Source organism: Monodelphis domestica, chromosome 6 (assembly GCF_027887165.1).
Source record: "Monodelphis domestica isolate mMonDom1 chromosome 6, mMonDom1.pri, whole genome shotgun sequence".
Classification (NCBI taxonomy): domain Eukaryota; kingdom Metazoa; phylum Chordata; class Mammalia; order Didelphimorphia; family Didelphidae; genus Monodelphis; species Monodelphis domestica.
In genome coordinates, this window is record NC_077232.1 from 19,336,617 (window position 1) to 19,360,527 (window position 23,911).

Sequence of the window (23,911 nt, forward strand, 5' to 3'; positions counted from 1 at the left end):
TCTTTGGGCTAGGATAAGAGAACACAGGCTTTGGTAGATTCTACCAATCTGGGAGGAGTTTATATTACAGCCTGACTACAGATTGTTTTCCAAGGGACAACATGGACAGAGAACCTCATCACTAGAAAGCTGAACATCAAGTGATGAGTTTCTTCACCTAAAATAATTCACAAAAACTATCTGTTATGGTGATCAGCAAGTATGAATTGAGTTTCAAAGGGCAGAACACAGATTGAAGAAATTATAAATCTATCCTGTACTGGAATATTTAAAATATCTTCCATCAGAAGCATCTTCTTACTTTCTCTTGCAAAAACTCTAGCTATTACATGATCAATCAATCGACCAAGTTGTATTTATTAAGTTCCTACTAGATACCTGGCACTGTGCTAGATGCTGGGGAGACAGTTGCTATTCACAATGAATTTGCATCCTAATTATCAAATGCATATATGCAAATGTGTCCTCATGTACACATTTTACAGAAATAACATCTATAGAAAATGCAATCACTCCCCCATACTTGATGATCCTTGTGGCATCAATGAAGGATTTACAGTACCTGTGTTGAGTAACAGCCCTTTCTCAAGCTGCTCTCAGGTCATAGGGTGCTCTTGTAAGACACTACCTATATTTTTCTCATATATTCTCAGTGATAAAATGGTCCAAGGAGATCAGTTCCAGGGAGGGTTACATGCTGAGGATAGAGTCACAAGAGATATAATTACTCATTCTCCATTTTCCATTTAACTACTGAACTCTAAATTCCATTGAGGGTTCCCTCACGTTGATAGGTGATGTGGCCAGAACTGGCTGTTAGCTTCGATAGATATTATTTAAGCTGATGTCTCAATGGAGTGACTCATCAACATCTTTGACTGAATTGTTCAGTTCCGCAACTAATTGTATTGATTTTCCCCTCCCAATTGAAGAAGTATGTGTCTGCATGAAACCCACCACAGTGCAGGAGAAAGTCAGAGGGGCAGTGTCAGCTTGTCTTGCTGTATAGGATGGGGTTCTGTAATCACTTCTCATGATGTTTGTTGGCAAGGTTTTGTTATTAAATTACAGAAAGATATGAGAAATAGGCTGCCAAGCTTGAGGAGAAAGCCAGTAGAATATCCAGTTCAAGGCATGCCTCTTCAGGGAATTCATTATCTCCTCCCCAGAGAAGAGGGAACAGTCTACATCTTGGGAAATCATAAGACTCTGGGGATCTACTGGCAGCATACTAAGGCTGTCACTGCTGGGGGTGGTCTGTGGCCCCTGTGAAAGTAAGAGCTGTCAATGCCTCATTGTCTATGTCCTACTCTTGAAGTTGCACCAGTGGACCCACAAACATAATCAGGACACCATATTCTGGATGGATGCCACCTGAGCAGGGAAGATAAGGCACATGTCCTCTGCAAGAAATGTATTAGTTCCATTTCTCAGATAATGAAACATGCTGAGAATAACTTGCCCACAATTATTCAGTGTTCTTCCCATTGAAACACACTGCCTCAGTAAGTGCTTCCTGAAGACATGACTAGCACAGAAGACAATTCCATAACCATCCTTCTCTATTACCATATTTTAAAACCCATGTTGTCAAGGAATCATTCTTCATATCCAGCCTAATTCTCTCTCATGCTTTAAGTCCTTTCCCCCAGTTCTAAACTTACTTAATCAATCCTGGCTTTCTAAATCTTCAGCACTGAGCTCAGAATTGGACTTCTTCTTTTAGTGGCCCTGTAAGAGTGCTGAATTTAAGGATCATAGAATTAAAACTGAAAGAGGTCACTGGGTCCAATCCAATCATAAAAGGTGGAGAAAGAAGATCAGAAAGATAAAGTTACTTGCCCACACTCACACAAGTAGTGTGATAGACCTTGTATTCAAAACCATGTTTTTCAATTCCAAGTCCTCTATTCTTCCTACTATATCATCATGTCCTCAGCCATAGAATAAGAATTGACAACATCAATCATTAGAAATCATCCAGTGAAACTTTTTTAACTGAGCCACAAATAGGTTAAATGACTTATCCTATGTCACAGAAGTAATAACAAAACATATTTTAACCCACACACTTGGCTCAATGTTATATACATTTTGCCAATGTACTTCTATTTTAGTATTGCAGTTTTTAAATTTGAAACATATCTTTGTAGATTTGTGTTAAATATGTAATCATCTGTAGCCCTTAGAAATAATTTCATCCAAAATAATTCATTGTTTTTTCTCTGGGTAGAATTGTGTAGATGTTGATAAAATGGAATACCTCAGTTCAAGTTAGTATTCTTATTGCTCTACATCTGAGATAGAAATTAGTCACTGAAGAATGAAACATTAAGGATCTCCTTCAGCAGCAGTCTTCCTCAGGAACATAGACTGGGGTATTGGACAATATAGCACATTTAGTCAGAGGATCATGAATTTAGAGGTAGAAAAAATTATAAAAATCATAGGGTTCAAACCCTTCATTTTACAGATAAGGAAAACTGAGGGTCAGAAGGGCTAAGTAATTTGCCTAAGCACACAGATAACAAGTGTCACAGGCAGGATTGAAAGCTAAGTCCTCCTGACTTACACTCTGTCCAAGATCTTAGCTAAAGTATTTTATTAACAATTGAATACACTTGAGACCTTGGACAGCTCCCATCAGTTCTTGGAGAAGTTTCCTTATGAGTCAAATAGATGTAGTAACTTTTGCACAAGTTGCCTAACAGAGATTCCTTAAGGAAAGTATACTTTTAAAGCTTTAAAGGACTACGTAAATGTTAATTATTATTATCAAGGTACCTTAGATCTAATTTTCAAATAAGGCAGATTGTAACAATGAGTTGGAAATATGGTGGAAAAATGGAAAAAAAACTAGACAATTCTTAGGACACCTCTTCTAAAAACATTTAAAAAGTTTTATTAATCTTCATTTTATACACAAGCTACTTTTCAATATGCATATTTGGTATCTTTTTTTAACTCTTACCTTCCTTCCTAGAATCAATAGTTTATATTGGTTACAAGGCAGAAGGGAAGCAAAGGCTAGGCAATGGGGGATAAGTGTCTTGTACAGGGTCACATAGATAAGAATTGACTGAAACCAGATTGGAATCCAGGACTTCCCAGCTCTAGGTCTACCTCTTAATCTACTGAGCCACCTAGCTGCCCTGACTCATCCTTGATATTTTATTTAGCTTCCTGCCAAGGTTGTTGTAAAGTTCAAGTGAGATAATATCTGCAAAGTGCTTAGCAGTAAGCACTTAATAAATGCCTGTTGACCTCTCCTACATCTACCTTGTAGCTCTGATGAAACCACCATTCCTGACAGTGTACACCACTTTCTGTTTCCATAGTCTCTCCATTTCTCTATCAGGAAATAAAAGAAACATTTCAGCATCAGTTCCCTAGGACCGATGTGACAATACACTTCTACCTTAAGATCTTACTTACTCTACTCTTCTGTCCACACCATACCTTGAACACTTGGCATACACTGCTTTAGTTATCTGTCTGGTCTCCCAACGTAAAATGTAACCTCTGTGTGGGGAAAATTGATGTCAAGGGAAGGTCTGTCCCAAACTGCTAGAAGTCCTAAGTCCTGGTGCCAGATGACAAAAGGGCAGTGTGGTTCTGTGGTTAGGGCACTGAACTGGGAGATAGAATAGCTATATTTGAACCCTACCTCTGCCACTTACCATCTCTATGACATTGGGCAAATCTCTTGACCACAGGTGTTTCCTCTCTAAAATGAGGAAATTTGACATGGATAATCCCAAAAGCCTCTTCCAAGTTTTTATTCTGTGATCCAGAGAAAAATAAAAGGCTTTAAATACTAGATCACAGAGAGAAACAGAGTCCTGTGATTAAAACTCCTGCTCAATTGACATGACAGAGAGCAGATCCTGTTCTGTGATGAGGCTTTTTTAGAGAGAATGGAGAGAAATGTGAGGTTTTATGGATCAAGGAAAGTGGTAGGACAAGAGGTATAGGGTTAGGGTTAGGGTTAGAGAAAGGAGAAACAGGACCAAAAAAGAATATAGGTGTGTCATGGAAATGTATAACAACAACTTTCCAATGGTGCCCAGATCATAAGATTATAAATATATTTAGAGCTAAAGGGGATCTTAAAGTCCAGTAATGCCACTTTATTTTATAGATAAGTAAAGAATAAAGAGAAAAATAAATGACTTGCCCATGATCACACAGCTAGCAAATATCTGAGATAGACTTTGAACCCATATATTCCTGAATACAAATCCAATGGCTTATGCATAACAACATGCTCTGGCACAAAGAGCAAGGGCCTAAAATGGACAGTTCTTGGCAGTCACAGGGAGAGGGATGAAGTTAGATTTCTTTGTTAGAGGTGACAAGGTGCTAGAAACAAACTTGATTTGTATCACAAGATTGCTGGGACTGAGTCTGTCCTTTGTGACATCTGGGAGATGCCGAATTATATTCAGGGGTGTAGCCTATGATATGCGAGACAGTGAAACTCATGGGCTCAAACAAGAATAGGACCCATGGCCTTTGTCTGGGACACAGAACTCCAGTCAATTCAATAGGAATGGGTGAAGGGAAGAATAATAGATTTAAACACAGGAAAAGGCTAGACCAATTTTTTTTTTGATCCCAAGGAATTGTTAGTCAAGATGACAGCATATATACATGAAAGAAAAAACAATTAACTTTGGGTTAAAAGACTTGGGGTTTTATCTCTAGCCATGCCACTACTTCAATAGATTATCCTGGGATAAATGCCTTCCCTTCAATGAGCATCAGATTTGGAGGTATTGTTTCTGAGTTCCCTTCCAATTCTACATTCTGTTATTCCAGGAACTATCCTCAGAGAAAGTGAAGACCTAGGAAATCATAGTACTAGTCTTTATATTCTTCTCTTTTATTTACATCAACCACAATATCTTCTCCTTAGTCATTTGATTAGTAAACAAGTATTTCAGTGATTACATCGGTGTGCTAGGGTATATGTGCTTCTTATATGTCTGAAATTTATGGGGTCTTCAGGAAGGACTAGAATCTCTGATAGAAGGGCTTGTAGAGCCTTTTCAGGGTTGCTCATCCACCTTTGGTGTCCACTTTTCACCCATTTCTGACCTGTGGTTCAAGGAAACTGTAACATGGGCAGAAGTGAAATCCCAGTAAAAAACATGGCAGCAGATATCCTAAACCATTGAGGGTAAGCAACAGAACTCAATCTCACTGGTTACATGGGGCTGTTTATCCCAAGCATATGAATACTTCCACCAGCAGAATTCGTGGATGAAAACAAATTATCACAATGTCCAGAAAAGCAACTGAAGCATGGAATTATGGAGTCCCTTGAGATTGGTCAGACATCCAAGAAGCCAAGGTTATTCACTTCATCCCATGACATCATTAGTCATCTTTCATTTGCCAATGGCCTTTGATGACTCTGGAAAAGAGAGTGAGGCTAACAACTTTGTCCAACTCTTACTCACTTAAATCTAATTTACTCATGTCAAGACTTCACCCCATGATGTCATTGTTCCTTTTAGAAAATGAAGGGAAAACAACAACTATGTGTAAAATATTTTGCTAAACAACGAGGATAGATAACCATCTAGTGGGAAGACTCCATAAGGTGCTACTCCTACCCCACATTCACTCATTGAACCATGTGAGAAATTCCTTCTGCTGCCACTCTTCCAACACAAATTAAGAGGCCACACTATTGTCTGTGAATAGTTCATGACAGCTCTGGGAATAAAACTATGTCTCAACAAATCAAAAAAGATTTCCCACTATCTATATCTTCATTTATTCAACTCATGGAGCCAGGTTCTCAGTTAGAAAATGAGACAACTATTATTACACAGTATCTCACATGCATGAATATCCATATTTCAGGTCTTCAGACTCAAGGACCCAGGTTTTCCCAAATAGGTAATGAAACCATTTTTAGAAGGCAAAGTCTGATAAATATCAATATCTCTATTTCATGGACTGTGTTTACATGTTCATTATTTCACTAGTCCCAACCTGATATGCATTAGTCTGAAGATGACTCAATATGAGAATCTTCTCTCTTTGAGAGATTTTGTCTTCTCACCACTAATCTGAGAGATGCCTTTTCAAAGAATCTCTCAGGAGTCTGGAAAATAAAACAGAATCACCTATTCTGTGGTGAAAAGGCTTGGTTCAAAAAGACCTGGTTTCCTCTAGCAAGTTTATCTCAAAAGTGACAATGGAAGAAGAGGACTGGGGTTAGCAAGAGACAAAGAAATAAGGAACCTTTTTTTCTTGGCAAAAAAATGGTGCAGGGACAACTAGGATGGACCAACTTTCCAGGGAGTCAGTGTGTCTCCAAATTTTATTCCCAATACTGTGGCACCAGAAGAAGTCATTTCTCCTCACTCTCCACTTGATATTTATGTTTGGTTCTTTTCCAAGCCCTTGAGTGAGCTACAACTGCTAGAAATATTAATGACATTTTCTATCTTGACTTTTCCATATTGGATGTTGATACAATTTTTAATATTAATTTCATGAAATTTTACAAATCATATTCTCTTCTTCCCTTTTACTCATATCTCTTCTCCAAGAAAACAGGTAATATGGTGTAGATTGTACATATATTTATCATATAAAACATATTTCCCTTTTCATCATGATATGAAATAAAACACATTACTTGCAATCAAAAAAACTTTATGGAAGATATAAAGTGAAGAATAGTATGTTTCACTCTGCATTCAAACTATGTCTGTTCTTTCTATGGTGGTGGATATCCTTTTTTATCATGAGTCCCTTAGATCTGTCTTGGATTCTTGCCTTGTTGAAAATAGTTGGTATACACAGTCGATCTACATATATTACTATTGTTACTGTGTACAATGTTCTCCTAGTTTGTCTCATTTCTCTTTACATCACTTCATTTAAGCCTTTCCAGTTTTTTGTGACCATCCTGTTCTCATTTCATATGACACAATAGAATCAATTACAATTAGGTGCCATCACTTGTTCAGTCATTCCCCAACTGATGGGCATCCTTTCACCACAAAAGTAGCTGCTATAAATACTTTAGAACACATAGTTTCTTTTCCTTTTTCCTTGATCACATAGGGAAATAAACGTAATAGGAATATTCCTAGGTCAAAAGGTATACACAGTTTCATAACTCTGAGTATAATTTCAGATACTTTTTCAAAACGGTTGGAACACAACAGATTACCTTCCACCATATTGATTCTAAGTCTGAAGAGTGGTAAAGGCTAGGCAATGTGTGTCAAGTGACTTGCCCAGGGTTACAGAGCTAGGAAATGTCTGAGACCAGATTTGAACCTAGAACCTCCCATCTCTAGGCCTGGCTTTCTATCCACTGAGCCACCCAAGCTACACTCAAAACACATTTCCACCAACAATGTATTAATGTTTCTATTTTTCCACATTCCTGCCAACATTTGTCATTTTTTACTTTTATCTAATTTTAATTTTAACTAATTATCTCATTTTAATTAATCTATTAGCTGAGTTGTTTTCATTTGCTTTCTCTAAGAAATAATGATTCAGAACATTTTGCCATGCAGTTACATATTGTTTTTATTTCTTTTCCAAATACTGCTCACATCTTCTGATCATTTATCCTCAGGGGAATGGCACATATTCTTATGTATTTGACAACTTTTTCTACATATTAGACCTCTATCCTAGAAACTTTTTATAAAAGTTTTGCCCAACTTATTGCACTTCCTTGTTGCTAATGACTTCTAAATATTCTTTCCATCTCAGACTACATACTCCTGCAAAGGGTCCCACTTCTAGAAGTGAACCAGCCGGCACTAAGGCAGGCAGCAGAAGCCTGAAGGGGCCAAGAGCAGAATCCTGGAAATTCATAGGAAGTGTTTATTAAGGAAAACATCAAAAACCAGTATGAACAATACAAAAGGGGCTGGTATCTTCAGAGGGATCATAGCTTTTAGACATAGAAAGCACCTTAAAAACCAGATGAGGTAAGGAATTCATTTTACAATGAGACCCAAAGAATACCAATTGGCCCATGGCCATACAGGTCACAAAGGTAATAAGTGGCAAAGCCAGCATTTGAAGCCAAGGCCCCTAATTCCAAATTCAATGCACTTTCTTAGATTGACAACCAGGAATGAATTGATATCCATAGGATTCGGTTCTGTCCAAGGTGCTGAACTTGAATGATGCTAACAATATTTCTAATTCTGAGACATAATAAGAATTATGAATACAGTACCTGAAAATTAGGCAACCTGTTGATGGGCTAAGGTCAGCTGCTTGACCACACTCTGCCTACTTAAGGGGGCTCTTTTTACATGGTTTATATTCTGCTACCCGGGTACAAAAATTCATAGAATCTGAATCCTCTTTCTACTGCATCATAGTGTCTCTAAAAATCAGGACAAGTAAATTTCAACTTGAAAGAATGACATAAAGATATAATAATCATCAGCAATATAACAATCTAAAAAAACTCTATGGGACTCAATCAAAATGCACCAAAAGAGAGAATACAGATAGATGGATCGCCATAAAAACAGACCATTTTTCATTGTTTCTTCATGAGTTTTTTCTTGTGTGTCTTATACATGTCTTCTTTTACAACATGAAAAACATGGAAATGTGCATTGCATGATAACACATTCTGTACAATCTATATCAAAGTGTTTACCATCTCAGGAAGGAAATAGGGGAAGGAAAGAGAGAGAGAGAGGAAGAGAATGGAGATTACAAAATGTTAGAAAACAAAGATTAAAAATTATTTCTACATGTAATTGAAAAACATTATTTAAAATTATTGGAGAAAATAAATATAATAAAAATACTGAGAATTGCCACTATTTTGATGCTATCATTCACATTTATATGATTTAAGGTTTACAAAGCACAATTCAATAAATGGGTCATTCGAATGTTATTCCGAGGATTAGCAATATTTTGTACATGGGGCACAAACCTCCTGCCTGCTGCCACTTATTTTTGTAAATTTTGCCATGCATATACTTCCCTTATGCACCTGCCATTCTTCAACTCACTGTATTATTTGTGACCTTAGAATCATTGAACAATAGGGGTAGAATCTTGTCAATCCCCATACCTAACTTTAAATTTTGTAGAGGAAGAAACTGAGGCCAAGAGAGGAGCAGTTACATTTCCCAATTTGCATAGCAAATAGATGGTGCAATTATGTCTCCTGCCTCCTACTTCAATGGCCTCTAACATCATATCTACTTGTCTTAAATTCTTCCCTACTAAACTATAATCTCCCTGAGGTGGAAGTACTTGTCCTACATGTTTTTAAATGCAAATTGTACTAGAATAAATGTTCTCTAAGAGCTCTCCCAGTTCTAGACCCTAGGATCCTTCCAAGACACTAATATAGCATCTGTGAAAAAAAGAATTTAATAAATGTCAGCTTATATTTACATTATTTAGAGGAGAATACAATTCAAGATGAATGATGTCTCACCCAGAATTACATATCCTGGGAGATCTGGAATCTATTGATGATCTTTCTGAAGGCAGCATTCACCTCCTTGTTCCTCAGACTGTAGATGATAGGGTTCAACATGGGAATAACCACAGTATAGAAGACAGACACCACCTTGTCCTCCTCGAGTGATTTTCCTGAATTGCTACGCAGATACATAAATGTGAGGGTCCCAAAAAAGAGCATCACAGCTGTGAGATGGGAAGCACAAGTGGAGAAGGTCTTGGCTCTGCCTCCAACTGACTTGATATTTAGGATAGCCCTGATGATAAACAGGTAGGATACCAGGATCACTAGAGCATTGGCCAAAATTACAATGTTGCCAATGAAAATAATCAGAATTTGACTGGTGGTGGTGTCACTGCATGAAAGGTGCAGCAGAGGTGGAAGATCACAAAAGAAGAAGTTGATCTGGTTGGGCCCACAGAAGGAAAGTGTGAATGTGCAGGCTGTGCGGATGATAGCTCCAGACACACCACCTCCATAGGCCCCTGCCACCAAGCACCAACGAGTGCCAAGTGTCATGGCAGAGGAGTATAGAAGAGGATTGCTAATAGCAACATAACGGTCATAGGCCATTACTGCTAACATAAAACACTCTGTGCTAGCACAAACTGTGAAAAAGAAGAACTGAGTAGCACAAGAATTGTAGGAGATTCTTGTCCTGCCAGTAACTAGGGTGACCAAGATCTGAGGAACAATGACTGAAGAGTAGCAAGCATCCAGGAGGGAGAGGTGGCTCAGGAAGAAGTACATGGGGGTGTGGAGATGGGAATCCAAGCGGATCAGTAGGACCATGCCCATGTTGCCCATCAGGGTGATGAGATAGAAACTGAGAAAAACCAGGAAGAGAATAACCACCAACTTGGGATGGTCAATGAAGCCAATGAGAATGAACTCTGTCACAGTGGTATGGTTCTGCTCAGCCATTGTCTCCACTATTGCCTGATTGTGTAAGGGAAAGAGTGGCATTAAAGATCCCATGCCCAGTACACCATGACAATCAATATGACTGTGAAGGAAATCCAATTAGGAGTTAAGGGAAACTTCAAATAATGGATAATTATCTCATCCTAATGTGCATCTAGGATTAGATAAACCATGACATCGATATGGGAAGGGAAGAGTAATTGCTCTTAATCAGGAACTGAAAAAAAAAAACAAAGAATAAATATATAATAATAAAAATAATAACTAATATTTACAGAGCATTTACTTTGTGCCAGACAGTATAATAAATACTTTACAGGTATTATCTCATATCACCCTCACAATAGCCCTAGGAGCTGCTCTTATCCTCATTTTACAGATGAGAATATGGGGGACAAAACATTAAATGACTTCACCAGAATTGATTAGTGTCTGACGCTGCATTTGAACTTGGATCTTCTGGAATGCAGGCCTGTTGCTCTAGCCACTGTGCCAATACCAGTTTATATTCAGTGCTCAAAAATATAATGGGTGAACACAATCAGGAAAACTAGTTACCATAGGGGAGTCGTCTGGTTGAAAAGTCAGAATCTGGAGCATGTAAAAGGCATTAGTAATTGTTTTCATAGTGTGGATGAAAGGGGCATGAAGTCAAGGAGGGAGAGAGAGAAAAGAGAGGTGGGAAAATCTATTTTCCCATAGGAGACATTCCCAAGAGCAATAGATAGAAGTTAAAGAGTAAGATTTCAATTCCTTTTAAGAAAAAGGTTCTAAGAATTATCATTCTCCTGAACTGTCTTGAGAAACAGTGAGAACCCCATCACTGGTTGTCTCTAAATCAAATGCAGGAGACTACCTAAGAGGAGATCCTTGTTTAGATAAGGATTAGTTCAGATGACATTTGAGATCCATTCCAACTCTGAAGTTCTGCATGATTCCAAAAGGAAACAGAGACTGAGAGCTTCCTTAGGAGACAGACATGAAATTGGAAAGACCAGTTTGCTGCAGTTTGCTGGTTAGCTGCATGTTTACTTAAGCAGTGAACTCCTTGAGAAGAATGACTGCATTTTTCCTTTTTTTGATTCTCCAGCATTTAGCACAGGTCCTGACACTTAGTAGGTGTTTCATAAATATTTCTTAATTAACTATTGAAGTCTTTCAGTACAATGTTTGACCTTCAAATTCTTCTCCCTTGACCTTCCCATTTCACTGACATTTTTTCCTTACACTTCCTGCCTCAAGGTTAAAATGATCTTTATAATAAATATTGGGACATTTTCCCAGCTCCTTAGCAACAATGAGGAGCAACTAACCTTTGATACATCCTTCTTCAAACACACACACACACACACACACACACACACACACACATAACTGAGGTTTTTCCCCCTCATGTCATTGGACAAAAACTCAGGTATCTCATGGGATGGTTTCAATTTTCATTGTATCCCCTTCCAACATCAAATCCACAGCTTTTCTCCAGCCTTCATCACTGTCTACCAGATACCCTATGACATCACATCAACAACCCAAGGCAGCAATTTGTAGTATTACCTTAACTTCTGGCATGTTGTGAACTTAGATAAAGCACTGATTTGGGGTTTCAATTTACTCCTCAGTAAAGTGAGAGCAATGATCACATTGGCCTTCCCTATCCCCTTCAAATTCAAGTTTGGCCAATTTATAGTAAGGTCAAAAATTTGGAAACTAATTGCATGTTGTTCTTTTTTTAAGCCCTTACCTTCTGTCTTGGAATCAATACTATGTATTTGTTCCCAGGAAGAAGAGGTGATGAGGGCTAGGCAATGAGGGTTAAGTGACTTCTCCAAGGTCACACAGCTAGGAAGTATCTGAGGCCACATTTGAACCTAGCAGCTCCCATTTCTAGGCTTGGCTCTAAATCCAATGAGCCGCTCAGCTGCCTCCTGCATAATATTCTGATTAAAAAAAAGGAGAATCATTTAACAGTTGGAAATAGATTAATATTTTAAATATTCCATCTCATCAAAGAGTGGTGATCCTATGTTGCTTTGGGCTAGGACAAGAGAGCACAGGCTTTGGTTGATTCTACCAATCTGGCAGGAGTTTATATTACAGCCTGGCTACAGACTGTTTTCCAGGGAACAACTTAGACAGAGAAGCTCATCTCTAGAAAGCTGAACATCAGGTGATGAGTTTCTTCACCTAAAATAATTCACAAAAACTATCTGTTATGGTGAGCAGCAAGTATGAATTGAGTTCCATAGGGCAGAACACAGATTGAAGAAATTATAAATCTATCCAGTACTAGAATATTTTAAATAATTTCCATCAGAAGTATGTTGCTACTTTCTCTTGCAAAAACTCTAGCCACTACATGATCAACCAATTAACCAAGTAGTTTTTATTAATTCCTTATATGTACCTGGCACTGTGCTAGATGCTGGGGAGACAGTTGCTATTCATAATGATTGTGCATCTTAATTATCAAGCACATGTATGCAAATGTGTCCTCATGTACACATTTTACAGAAATAACATCTATAGAAAATGCAATCACTCCCCCATACTTGATGATCCTTGTGGCATCAATGAAGGATTTACAGTACCTGTGTTGAGTAACAGCCCTTTCTCAAGCTGCTCTCAGGTCATAGGGTGCTCTTGTAAGACACTACCTATACTTTTCTCATATATTCTCAGTGATAAAATGGTCCAAGGAGATCAGTTCCAGGGAGGGTTACATGCTGAGGATAGAGTCACAAGAGATATAATTACTCATTCTCCATTTTCCATTTAAGTACTGAACTCTAAATTCCAATGAGGGTTCCCTCACGTTGATAGGTGACGTGGCCAGAACTGGCTGTTAGCTTCGATAGATATTATTTCAGCTGATGTCTCAATGGAGTGACTCATCAACATCTTTGACTGAATTGTTCAGTTCGGCAACTAATTGTATTGATTTTCCCCTCCCAACTGAAGAAGTATGTGTCTGCATGAAACCCACCACAGTGCAGGAGAAAGTCAGAGGGGCAGTGTCAGCTTGTCTTGCTGTATAGAATGGGGTGTTGTAATTGTTTCTCATGATGCTTGTTGGAAAGGTTTTGTTGTTGAAATTGAGAAAGATATGAGAAATGGGCTGCCAAGCTTGAGGAGAAAGCCAGCAGAATATCCAGTTCAAGGCATGCCTCTTCAAGGAATTCATTATCTCCTCCCCAGAGAAGAGGGAACAGTCTACATCTTGGGAAATCATAAGACTCTGGGGATCTACTGGCAGCATCCTCAGGCTGTCACTGCTGGGGGTGGTCTGTGGCCCCTGTGAAAGTAAGAGCTGTCAATGCCTCATTGTCTATGTCCTACTCTTGAAGTTGCACCAGTGGACCCACAAACACAATCAGGACACACTCTATTCTGGATGGATGGCACCTGAGCAGGGAAACTAAGGCACATGTCCACTGCAAGAGATGGATTAGTCCCATTTCTCAGATAATGAAACATGCTGAGAATAACTTGCCCACAATTATTCAGTGTTCTTCCCATTGAAACACACTGCCTCAGTAAGTGCTTCCTGAAGACATGACTAGCACAGAAGACAATTCCATAACCATCCTTCTCTATTACCATATTTTAAAACCCATGTTGTCAAGGAATCATTCTTCATATCCATCCTAATTCTCTCTCATGCTTTAAGTCCTTTCCCCCAGTTCTAAACTTACTTAATCAATCCTGGCTTTCTAAATCTTCAGCACTGAGCTCAGAATTGGACTTCTTCTTTTAGTGGCCCTGTAAGAGTGCTGAATTTTAAGGATCATAGAATTAAAACTGAAAGAGGTCACTGGGTCCAATCCAATCATAAAAGGTGGAGAAAGAAGATCAGAAAGATAAAGTTACTTGCCCACACTCACACAAGTAGTGTGATAGACCTTGTATTCAAAACCATGTTTTTCAATTCCAAGTCCTCTATTCTTCCTACTATATTATAATGTCCTCAGCCATAGAATAAGAATTGACAACATCAATCATCAGAAATCATCCAGTGAAACTTTTTTAACTGAGCCACAAATAGGTTAAATGACTTATCCCATGTCACAGAAGTAATAACAAAACATATTTTAACCCACACACTTGGCTCAATGTTATATACATTTTGCCAATGTACTTCTATTTTAGTATTGCAATTTTTTTTAATTTGAAACATATCTTTGTAGATTTGTGTTAAATGTGTGATCATCTGTAGCCCTTAGAAATAATTTTTCCAAAATAATTCATTGTCTTTTCTCTGGGCAGAACTGTGTAGATGCTGATAAAATGGAATACCTCAGTTCAAGTTAGTATTCTCATTGCTCTACAGCTAAGATAGAAATAAGGCACTGAATTTAGGTTTCCATTTACTCCTCAGTAAACTGAGAGTGATGATCACATAGAACTATCTGAAATTATACTCAGAGTTATAAAACTGTGTATAACTTTTGACCTAGAAATATTACTATTAGGTTTATTTCCCCAGGTAATCAAGGAAAAAGGAAAAGAGACTATGTGTTCTAAAGTATTTATAGCAGCTATTTTTGTGGTGTCAAAGAACTGGAAAGGGAAAGGATGCCCTTGATTTGGGGAATGACTGAACAAGTCATGGCATATAATTGTAATTGATTCTATTGTGTCATATGAAATGACAATGGATGGTCACAAAAAACTGGAAAGACTTAAATGAAGTGATATAAAGTGAAATAAGACAAACTAGGAGAACATTGTACACAGTAACAATAATAATATATGTTGATCGACTGTGCTTAGCAACTATTTTCAACAAAGCAGGAATCCAAGACAGATCTAAGGCACTCATGATAAAAAAGTAGTAGTCTCTTGGCAACCAAGGATGACAATTGTCTTTGTGCATTTTCATCTATTGTTTATAGATGAGTGTGCACAAAGACACTTGTGTGTGAAGGAGATTTAAGTGGAAAAGTCGATGCACAGAGACAGTCCCACTCTCTCGGCGTTGGGTCCAATGGCACGAAAAATCGTTACACCTGGAGACTTCCTCAGCTTCATTTGATGGCCATGTTGTCCTTTGTGCTCCAACACACCCTAAGCACTCCACAGTGCTTTGCTGCATCACCATCTCAGCCGTTGAACCTTCTTATTGGTTTCTTCCGTCTGTTCATCCAAAGCAGTCTTCACATGCTGGGTGAGCAAAGCCTTGGTTCACCAGGGGTCAATGATCCGATGGCTACCCTCACAGGTTTAGCCGGCCTGTTGAAGCCATTGCCCAGGGTGTGGCCACTGCCACATGCTAGCAGCTACTAGGAGCCACAAGTGAGAGCTGGGTGTCAGATGGGGGTCAGTGGCTGGAGAGCTGTCCTAGGAGGGCACGATAAGCCCTCCACACCAGAGATACTACCCCTCCCTGAGCACCCCATACACCCCATGATAAAAAAGAATATCCACAAATTCACCAGGCTGTCACTATTGTTAGTAGTTAGAACATTAATAAACTATTCCAAAAAAAAGTTAGCTTGTTAGTCAATTATTATTTACATGTGTACAGAATTCTATATTTCTGTGCAAACTCATGCAGATAAGAAATATCTTTATCTGTTGGAATTTTCCACAGAAACTTTTATAAGTGTGTCTTTTTGTTATGCAACTATGCATGTTGTATACTTACCCATTCCATGAGATATCTTCCTTTGCTATGTAAGATGTACATGTATATATGTGATGTTAACACATATGATGCATTTTTACATAACCTTATGATCAAAAGTTCCAAAATTTCAAAGTTCCAAAGTCCTTCCGTGCCCTTTTATGTTGCTTGTAGAAACCCTTTCTTTTTCTCTGGTCCTCCATCGGGTCAGCATGCCATTTGTCTTCTTCCAGTCTTGATTGAAGACATGTTCTTCCAATCAGGATCCACTGGAATAATCAGGAACCAGTAACACATGGGAACAAAACACAAATATGTATGCATGTAAGATTTTTATGTGTGCATGCATGTAAGAATTAAATTTACCTGTGCATGGAAGTAAGTTGAAATCTTCATGAATGCTTGTTAGAATTCAGTAGCAATTCTTTGTGTGTGTGAGTAAGCATTTACATGTATACATATTCATGCATGAGAGTAAGATTTGCATATGTACATCTTCATGAATGCAAGTAAGCTATACATGTGTTCTTCATGGGTGGGTGTGGCCATTATGCATATGTTCTCAAGATTTTGTTAAGAATAGTGATTTGAAGTTGTTTCGAATCTTTTGCTGTGGCTTATTTACAAGGAGATTTATTATATGGTTGCTGTAATCATTTCTTGTATAATTGTACTTATTTCTTGGAGATAGAATTTAAAGAATCATGTATTCATTTGAAATAACATTGTTTCTTTCTGTACAGTTACTGTGTGGCTGGCAGAGACTTCATATAAAAATATAGAGAGAGACTTCTGTATGGCTGCTAAACTTTCAAATGCATGTTTTCCTTTTGTCTGTGTTACTGGATGCATTTGCTTCAGGGGTGCTGTACTTTTATCATTTCAACAAGTGCAGTGCTCTCTCTTCTGTATTCTGGTGGCAAGTACTCTCATGTTCTTTTCTATGTTTTCATTAGGCTTTCATTCACAAGGTTTTGACTTCTTCTTGGGCTATTCATGTTGCAGTTCATGACTAGGGCTTTTTTATTTTTTTATATGTAATTTGTATGTATCTTCACTGATGACATGATCATATTATTGTGTCTAGTGAGGTATCTGAAACTATGAAGTAATATCTTCATGGTATACCCTCTTTCTCTTCCTTTCCCCAGTAGAGACTGTTTTAGGATGAAGATTGAGAGATATGGATAACCTTTTACAGTTCTCATCTATAACTTACTGTTAAAGTCTTGTTATAACAAATTCATCCAATGTGATTCCATGCTCCCATAGCATTCTAGACATTTGTGTCCATCCTAGTTATGAAGTTGGAGTTTTATGCTACAAGTTTAGGAGTATTCTTGTTGTTGAATTACTTGTTCTTCTTTTTCTGGAATATCTTATTTTCTATGCTAACCCCAAGACTAGTCTTCATTCTCATAAGGTTTTGTGTAGTATGTTACCCTATGGAACTCCAACACCTCTTGGTTTCACTGTTACAGCATTAATGGTACTTGTCATGTTTTTGAAGTTAGAGAATAGAAGTGAAATTGGGTACCTCTCCTCCTCCAGTTCTTTAATATGTTCCTTAATATTCTCCTTCCCATTCAAAATCTGTATCTGTATAAGCCATGTAATTCAACATCTCTATAAAATCATCTTCATTATCAATCCCTAATCTTGCATAAATTTCTTCCAATGGTATGCAACTTGTTCTGTGCTCAAAGAATAATTCATTATCATAGTCTTGGTGAGATTCTAATTGCACCAGTTCCAGGTATTCTATATTCTCACGTGTCCCACACACACCCTTCTTTGTCTACCTCTTCATAAAGCTTATAAAATTGATAAGGCATTTGTTCCAAATCATCTTCATCCATTATAATTTTATGCCTTCTGGTATTCCTTCTGATTCAGGATCTGAATCTGATTCACTGAATCCAATCACTATGTTCTTAGGATTTTGCCCAGTGTCCTATAAACTTATGTCAGATGTTGGTAACTCTGGCTTTGCATTTTGATCTAAGCCTATGTCACCAGCTTTTGCCTTTCTCAAATCAGTTTCTGGTCATTTCTCACTACTAAGCTTTAGAATTTCATGTTGAATTGGTAAACATAATGGTATGGGGTTAGCTTCTTCTTGCAGATCTTCTATAATGTTAATAATCATAGATCCTACTCTACCACTAGTCTGAGGTTTATGTTTATCTTCATTCTCATTTGTCTGTGAAGAGATAGGAATCTTTCCCTCTATTTTATTACTTTCATCTGGGAATAATTTTGGTACATCTACTTTTCCCCCTGCCTCATGAGTAGGATGTGTGCCTTCAGTCTGCCCCACAGTACAACATATATCTGTTTCTGGCTTTGTAGCTAAGGTGTTCATAACCACTGGATCAGTGTCCATGTCTTTGCTACCCTCTGCCAGTTGTATGTGTAGCTCAGCTAATTCTTCTTGATTTTATTCATTTCCTATGAAGTTTACATTTGAGGTCGTATTCTCTACTACAATGGAACAGGAACCGAAATCATAGCTGTTGCTTTGACTAGATTCCCCTTTGCCCCTTAGAATGTTGGCTTCAAGCCTGTCTTTTGAATCCATGGTAGTTTTTCCATTTGGAAAGAATTCCATTTCATACCCCTCTTGAAATTTAACTGTTATATCACCTCCATTACTTTGAATAGGATAATTATTTTCCAATGTAATTTCAGCTCTATTTTCAGTTAATTTTTCCTTATCTATATCACTCATTGCTGGATGGAAGGTATTAGCTTCTGGATTCAAATTAGATGTATTTTCTAAGGGTACCTTTGCCATAAAGCTATTTACAGAATTAACTAAGTTTGGTGGGAGGTCATCTGGGAATGTTCTTAAAGCATTGTCATCTTTAGCAACAGTAACCTTTAGGGAACTGAAATTATGTTTCTGTGTATCTGTCACTAACTTCTGCTTGAGTTCTTGTGACTTTCTTTCTTTCTCTTTTGCACAATTCAATCCCATTATCCATCCTACACTGGAAAAGTTCTCTAGGAAAGATTTTATTTCCTTGACACTCTTTTCCTGTTCGGTTACTATGCAGCTTTTCTGTAAGTCTCTTATCTCATCTGCAATTTGTGAAATAATTTCTTTTATTTCTGCATCAATTTCTTTAATCTGTCTCTGCCTTTCTCTTGCTTTATTGCATGTACTATCATTCACAGATTCACTTTCTTGCGCTGAATTTCTGCCATTTCCCAACTCTTTTCTATTATTTTTAACTGCAGCCTCATTCTCACTAATCCTTCTATCTCCATTAGTCACACTATATATCTTATGGGCCTGGCTTCGGTTTTGCTCCAGAGTTAATTGTATGTTGCATCTCTTGCAAATCATTACCTTGCTTTTAGTACTTGAATTTGCAAAGTGAACAATAAGTGGACTTCTTGTACCTAGTTTGTGAACTACGTGTGTTCTTATTGTTAATCTCATGTTTCTTTTTTTAAAACAATTTTTAATCAAGTAGCCTTTCTTGTGACAAAATAAACATTCCCTAGTCTCTCTCGGCACTGATTTTTGTCTGTAACTAGGATTCTTGTACCTAGATGTTGTGTGTCTTAACTGTGTTTAGCCTCTTGACTTCTTCAATCTCCTTATCTTTTAAATTTTTCTCAGTCATTTCTAATTTTTCCTTTAGGTCTTGAACTTGTTTACTTTGTTCTGAGTTACTATCATGTAAGTAAGTTGCTGCCTCATGCACTTCTATCAGGGTGACCGAGTCGTACTTAGGGAAATAGTGTTTGAAAAAAAAATTAAGTGAGATGTGCAACCCCTTAGAAATTGCCTACAGACATGGCTGGCAGGTTCTTCACTATCAGCTTCTATTCCCAAAATAGAATCTGCCATCTCTGACAGACAGTCTATGAATGTGGCAGGATGTTCCCCTTTATTCTGCATGATCTTGTCAAACCTAGCCCATGCATTAGGTTTTGAGAAGCATTGTTTTATGGCCTGAAGCAAATCCTCCCTGCATTGTCTTAGGTAGGACATGCTAGTAGGGTTAGCAAAATCCATATCCACCCTTTGTTCCTTAGTTGGCCAGCTAGTCAGGCTACTATCTGATCTTGTCCTCTCCAGGAATTGCCTCTGTACACGGTGGGCAAAACATTTTTAATAGTAGGAACTCTACATCTTCAAAATCAGGATCAAAAGATCCCAAAAGCTCATTTCAACTCCTTTTGATATTTGAAAGGATTTTCTACAAATTTTGGGAAATGGCTTTTTATGTGAAGAGAATTGCCTGTGGGCTTTGGAGTGTAATAGACCAGCTGTTGTTGATAGTTTAGTGACTTCCTTTAATGGATAGATTTTCTCAGGTTCACAGTCAGGCACAGTGTCTTTGTCATCTTCATTTCCCTTATCAGTGACTTTAGCTGTCTTTTCTTCAGAGACACTGTCAGCCTGTCCATTGTCCTTGCCCATAACCTGATCTAGCCCTTTTTCCTTAATCAATTGCTCAAACACAGCCTTAATCATGCTTTCCAGGTTGTTATCAATAGCTAATATCTTTTCTGCCTTAAGGGGAATCACAAATCTAAATATCTTCTTTACTTAGAATCTGCAACACAGCCATAAAGAGCACATAAACTTGAGCCAGGACCTGCCAGAGTATAAGGTCTGTTTGGAATGGCAATTGCAAAACATACCTTGTTATGTTACCTATATAATCAAGAGATTCCATGATCATATGGGTCATCTTGCTGTACAGTATGTGGTAGACCCAGAAACAAGTGATGACAGCCATAATCACAGATCCACAACTAACTTGTTTGAACATTGTTTCTTTCTTTCTTTACTACTCTCCCTGTCAAAGGATTGTGGGGTTCAGTCAATCTTCGAGGTGATAATTGTATTATAAATGATAGTCAGTGAAGATATTTCTGGTTGCAGTAAATGATATACTCTGGCTTGTGACTAGAGAGATACTAGGGGAAACCTCAGAGTGCCTAGTTATAATGGAGATAGGGATACTTCTGAGAGATAGAAAGATGCTACAAAGGGGACACTCTGGGGTTGCCTATTGATCACTACTGAAAGCTGATAGATCAAGATATTTCCTACCATAGACCTTCACCTCCCAGTTTTACACCCATGCCCTCCTGCCTCCTTTCCCCTCCCTCTGTTAGTCAGCCACCTTTCTATGTAACTCAAAGGTGAACTGTGAGGATTAGAGAAGATACTTTTTCCCTATTTCTCAGGTAAGGAGGTTTATTGGGAAAAATAGGACAAGGATGGAAAATGAGGTGAGAGGGATAGGGTTGTCCTTAGTGTATAAGGAGGGTTAGGAGGATTTTGGAAAATGTCAGTCCTGTCACACTGTGACACAAAAATCAGTCAAGGAGATGGGAGGAAAACTATTTAATCTTCTTTCTTCTCCTTCAAATTCAGATCTCAAATATATGATCAGTTCTTCTGGTTCAACTACCACCATCAGCCACACAAAACCTTCTTGCCACCCGTCTCCAAAGCCAAGAGACTTCAGCCTAGGACAGAAGCTAACAGGGGATCAGTTCAGAGATTCATCCTCCTATAGCCTTGATTGACTCTCCAACTGACTTTCCTAGGAAGATTCCATTTTGAATGTTATTTCTTGATTGACAGCTGAGGTCCTTTCCTTTGTTTGGCATGCATGAAATTCTCTCTTCCTTCATGCCTCTTCCACAAATTGTGTCTCATGATGCTTGTTGGTAAGGTTTTGTTATTAAATTCCACAAAGATATGAGAAATAGACTACCAAGCTTGAGGAAAAAACCAGTAGAATATCCAGTTCAAGGCATGCCTCTTCAAGGATTCATTATCTCCTCCCCAGAGAAGAGGGAATAGTCTACATCTTGGGAAATCATAAGACTCAGGGGATCTACTGGCAGCATACTCAGGCTGTCACTGCTGGGGGGTGGTCTGTGGCCCCAGTGAAAGTAAGAGCTGTCAATGCCTCATTGTCTATGTCCTACCCTTGAAGTTGCACCAGTGGACCCACAAACACAATTAGAACACCATATTCTGGATGGATGGCACCTGAGCAGGGAAACTAAGGCACATGTCCACTGCAAGAAACGTATTAGTCCCATTTCTCAGATAATGAAACATGATGAGAATAACTTGCCCTCAATTATTCAGTGTTCTTCCCATTGAAACACACTGCCTCAGTAAGTGCTTCCTGAAGACATGACTAGCACAGAAGACAATTCCATAACCATCCTTCTCTATTACCATATTTTAATACCCATGTTGTCTAGGAATCATTCTTCATATCCAGCCTAATTCTCTCTCATGCTTTAAGTCCTTTCCCCCAGTTCTAAACTTACTTAATCAATCCTGGCTTTCTAAATCTTCAGCACTGAGCTCAGAATTGGACTTCTTCTTTTAGTGGCCCTGTAAGAGTGCTGAATTTAAGGATCATAGAATTAAAACTGAAAGAGGTCAATGGGTCCAATCCAATCATAAAAGGTGGAGAAAGAAGATCAGAAAGGTAAAGTTACTTGTCCACACTCACACAAGGAGTGTGATAGACCTTGTATTCAAAACATGTTTTTCAATTCCAAGTTCTCTATTCTTCCTACTATATCATCATGTCCTCAGCCATAGAATAAGAATTGACAACATCAATCATTAGAAATCATCCAGTGAAACTTTTTTAACTGAGCCACAAATAGGTTAAATGACTTATCCAATGTCACAGACATTACAGTAACAAAACATATTTTAACCCACACAATTGGCTCAATGTTCTATCCATTGTGCCAATATACTTCTATTTTCATACTGCAATTTTTTTTAATTTGAAATATATCTTTGTAGATTTGTGTTAAATGTGTGATCATCTGTAGCCCTTAGAAATAATTTATTCCAAATTAATTCATTGTCTTTTCTCTGGGCAAAACTGGGTAGATGCTGATAAAATGGAATACCTCAGTTCAAGTTAGTATTCTTATTGCTCTACAGCTGAGATAGAAATTAGCCACTAAAGAATGAAACTTTAAGGATCTCCTTCAGTAGCAGTCTTCTATTAATTCTACATATAATTCAAAATGCTTCCTCAGGAACATAGCCTGGGATATTGGAAAATACTGCACATTTAGTCAGAGGACCATGAATTTAGAGCTAGAAAAATTTATGAAAATCATAGGGTTCAAACCCTTCATTTTACAGATAAGGAAAACTGAGGGTCAGAGAGGCTAAATAATTTGCCTAATCGCACAGCTAACAAATGTCACAGGCAGGATTATGTCACAGATGTCATAGATGTCACAAATGTCACAGATGCTCCTGACTGAAAGTCTTACACTCTGTCCAAGATCTTAGCTAAAGTATTTTATTAACTATTGAATACACTTGAGACCTTGGACAGCTCACATAAGTTCTTGGAGAAGTTTCCTTATGAGTCAAATAGATGTAGTAACTTTTGCACAAGTTACCTAACAGGGACTCCTTAAGGAAAGTATACTTTTAAAGTGTTAAAGGACTGTGTAAATGTGAGTTATCACTATCAACTAGGTGCCTTACATCTAGATTTCAAATAAGGCAGATTGTAACAATGAGTCATCTATGGTGGAAAAATGGAAAAAGTAGACAGTTTTTAGGACATCTCTTCTAAAAATGTTTTCAAAGTTTTATTAATCTGCATATTAAACACTAACTACTTTCTATATGCATGTTTCATATCTTTTTTTAACACTTACCTTCCATCCTAGAATCAATAGTTTATATTGGTTACAAGGCAGAAGGGAAGCAAAGGCTAGGCAATGGGGGATAAGTGTCTTGTACAGGGTCACATAGATAAGAATTGACTGAAACCAGATTGGAATCCAGGACTTCCCAGCTCTAGGTCAACTTCTTAATCTACTGAGCCACCTAGCTG

The 23,911-nt window shown here is 37.9% G+C and overlaps 1 protein-coding gene across 1 annotated transcript; it reads right to left on the minus strand.

Moving 5' to 3' along the window:
* Positions 1–9,469: 9,469 nt before the first annotated feature.
* Positions 9,470–10,605, minus strand: LOC100025916 (olfactory receptor 9I1-like). Its single transcript, XM_001376668.3, has one exon. The coding sequence runs from the start codon at positions 10,466–10,468 to the stop codon at positions 9,470–9,472; it is 999 nt and encodes a 332-aa protein (XP_001376705.3). The 5' UTR covers positions 10,469–10,605.
* Positions 10,606–23,911: the final 13,306 nt, after the last annotated feature.